Below are 3062 nucleotides of genomic sequence, written 5' to 3' on the forward strand. Positions count from 1 at the left end.
TTATATTATTTTATAAGAGCGGGATTTGAGTCTATGTTCTACATGCCATGTTGAAAGCAAAATAAAAAGTTAAATCTGGATTATAGGCCCATTATGCCTTGCCTCAGAAATGCTACCAATTTTATGTCCTAAAGACTTTTCGTTCTTGGTATCTTGTTATAGTTTTCAAAGCTGTGCTCATTTTGCCATATACATGGGATAACTGCAACTATAGTGTTGTTGGCAATCGGTATATTATAGTGAATTAGTACTTTGTATTGACGTCAGAATAATAATTTGCTACATTTTGCTACATTTATGACATATTACTGCATGCACGTTCAGTGCTTCTTTCTTCTCTTGGTTAACATCTAACGTATCTTAAATTCATTATTCAAACACATGCTTGATTCTGAGAGAAAATTTAGATTTCTTAGCCATAATGTGTCTTTAAGGTCAATTTAGCAGATTCAAGGTAAAGTAGTTTTACATCCATTGTGTCACACTGTTTACTAAATTTGAATTCGTCTATAGAATTCAGTTGTTATAATTGCATAACTCTGATGAATAGTTTACAGAAGAACAGTTTAAGCAAAATTAGGCAATTAAGCATCAGAATTATACATGTATTTGTATTTGTTACAAAGTAATATGCATATTTTTTGTTAAGAAATAGCATTTATTAGAATAGTATAAAGGCTTTCTCAGAAAGGTTTAGCTATTATACCTTAACTTTCAGATACATTTCATTTTGGCTTGTCCATCCTAAATTACAGTTACATTTCTACACTAAATGTGTTTTTAATACTTGCGGTTTTATGTCTTCAAAGAACACAATATGTGTTTGTATGTTAAATAGACATCTATAACTTTAGAGACTTAGAATTATTGAAGTCATATAATATTTATGTGATCTATACGATAAGACTGTGTATCATTTTAAAAATCTGAGTATGTATCATACAGTTGTTATGATAAATCGATTAAATTTCTAATATGAAATTTTTAGGGATGACACTAACCATAATATAACTTTTCAATTATAATACGTGTATTGATATATGAACAATGCTGGAGAAGGTATGTTGTCTGACCAGACCAAACACACACGACCTTTAATTTCAGCCACTGTTTATACCTTTCTGTTTTATTATAAAATTAAGAAGTTGGATATTAACTTGCTATAGTCTGTCACACGCTATTTATGAATATGAAAAAGACTAAATATCTTTGAAATTAGCCTAAGGGTCAATTTATATTATTTTTTTAAATCTCGTTAGGCAGTAAAAATTCCAGTATTATGAAGATGTTCCGTGTCATGCAAGCATTTATATTTTAGGCGATTTACAATGTCGTTTCCTAAGCTTAAATCCAAGCTCGGTTGCAGGACCTTCGTTAAACAAAATTTTCAGCGGAAATTGAAAATAAGTGTATATAGTGTTAATAAAGCACTTTGATCAAATTGCAATATTTACGATTTGGAGTCGTTTAAATCATCGAAATCAAAAAAAGTTTCTTATGGACTTAAAAACATAACGGTTTCATGTAATATTTCATTTATGCATTATGACCCAAAATACTGCGTAATTTGTTTCAAATGTCTGAAAGTTTGGTATGCGTGTGTACCATACCATAGCAGCTCTTAAAACTTTCAAAATTTTACCTTCTCTTTAAAAAAAATCCTACATAAAAACACATTACAACGATTTGTACACAACCTAAAAAATGCTGAGAAATTCTGGCGCCTTGAGCAATATATCACGAATATTCACCAAGTTACAGAAAGGTGATAAAATAAAAATCTAAATAGAGTGATAATCTCTGTTCTATTTTTAAACTCAATATTAAAATATCACGTGGGTTGGCCATTTTGATAAAGGTGTTAAAAATAAATTGAATAACCTTTTTGTTGGCTATTGAAGTGATAATGTATAAAGGACTTTCAAAAACGGTTATTAATCAGAGCGGGCGCTGTGGTGCAGTGGTTACACTGTTTGCCTACAGATCAAGGGGTCGCTAGTTCGATCCCCCGCTACTCTACTAATAAAATCATCAATTTAAAACATAACATACACAATAAAACTAACTACAACATAACTTACAACTAAACACTTTACAGAACAGACAACATGAGACAAAACAGGACATACAACATGAGACAAAACAGAACAGACAACATGAGACAAAACATGACAAACAACATGAGACAAAACAGGATATACAACATGAGACAAAACAGAACGTACAACATGAGACAAAACAAGATATACAACATGAGACAAAACAGTACATACAACATGAGACGAAACAGATCATAGAACATGAGACGAAACAGAACATACAACATGAGACGAAACAGAACATACAACATGAGACGAAACAGAACAAAGAACATGACACTTTACAGCACAGAACATACAATATGAGACAAAACAGGACATACAACATGAGACGAAACAGGACATACAATATGAGACAAAACAGGACATACAACATGAGACGAAACAGGACATACAACATGAGACGAAACAGGACAACATTAGACAAAACAGGACATACAACAATAGACAAAACAGGACAACATCAGACAAAACAGGACATACAACATGATACAAAACAGGACATACAACATGAGACAAATCAGAATAACATACATGAAACAAAACAGGACAGACAACATGTGACGAAACAGAACAGACAACATGAGACAAAACAGGACATACAACATGAGACGAAACAGGACATACAACATGAACATGAGACGAAACAGAACAGACAACATGAAACAAAACAGGACAGACAACATGTGACGAAACAGAACAGACAACATTAGACAAAAACAGGACAGACAACATGAGACAAAACAGGACAGACAACATGAAACAAAAAAGAACAGAGAAAATGAGACAAAACAGAAAGACAACATGAGACGAAACAGAACAGACAAAACAGGACAAACAATATTAAACAAAACAGAACAAACAAAATGATATAAAAGAGGAAAACATAACAGCACAAAACACAGGATAGAAAATAGAGACTTAACAGAGCAGTACAGACAACATAAGACAAAACAGAACAGG

At 32.1% G+C, this 3062-nt stretch overlaps 1 protein-coding gene across 1 annotated transcript; it reads left to right on the forward strand.

The window, feature by feature from the left end:
* The first annotated feature begins 1047 nt into the window (after nucleotides 1-1047).
* LOC132717282 (probable serine/threonine-protein kinase DDB_G0280133) lies at nucleotides 1048-2812 on the forward strand. Its single transcript, XM_060700716.1, has 2 exons — nucleotides 1048-1059; nucleotides 2099-2812. The coding sequence occupies exons 1-2, from the start codon at nucleotides 1048-1050 to the stop codon at nucleotides 2810-2812; spliced, it is 726 nt and encodes a 241-aa protein (XP_060556699.1).
* The last annotated feature ends 250 nt before the right edge of the window (nucleotides 2813-3062 follow it).

This window comes from Ruditapes philippinarum, unplaced genomic scaffold (genome assembly GCF_026571515.1).
Source record: "Ruditapes philippinarum isolate M1 unplaced genomic scaffold, ASM2657151v2 ctg1378_1_1_1_1, whole genome shotgun sequence".
Lineage (NCBI taxonomy): Eukaryota > Metazoa > Mollusca > Bivalvia > Venerida > Veneridae > Ruditapes > Ruditapes philippinarum.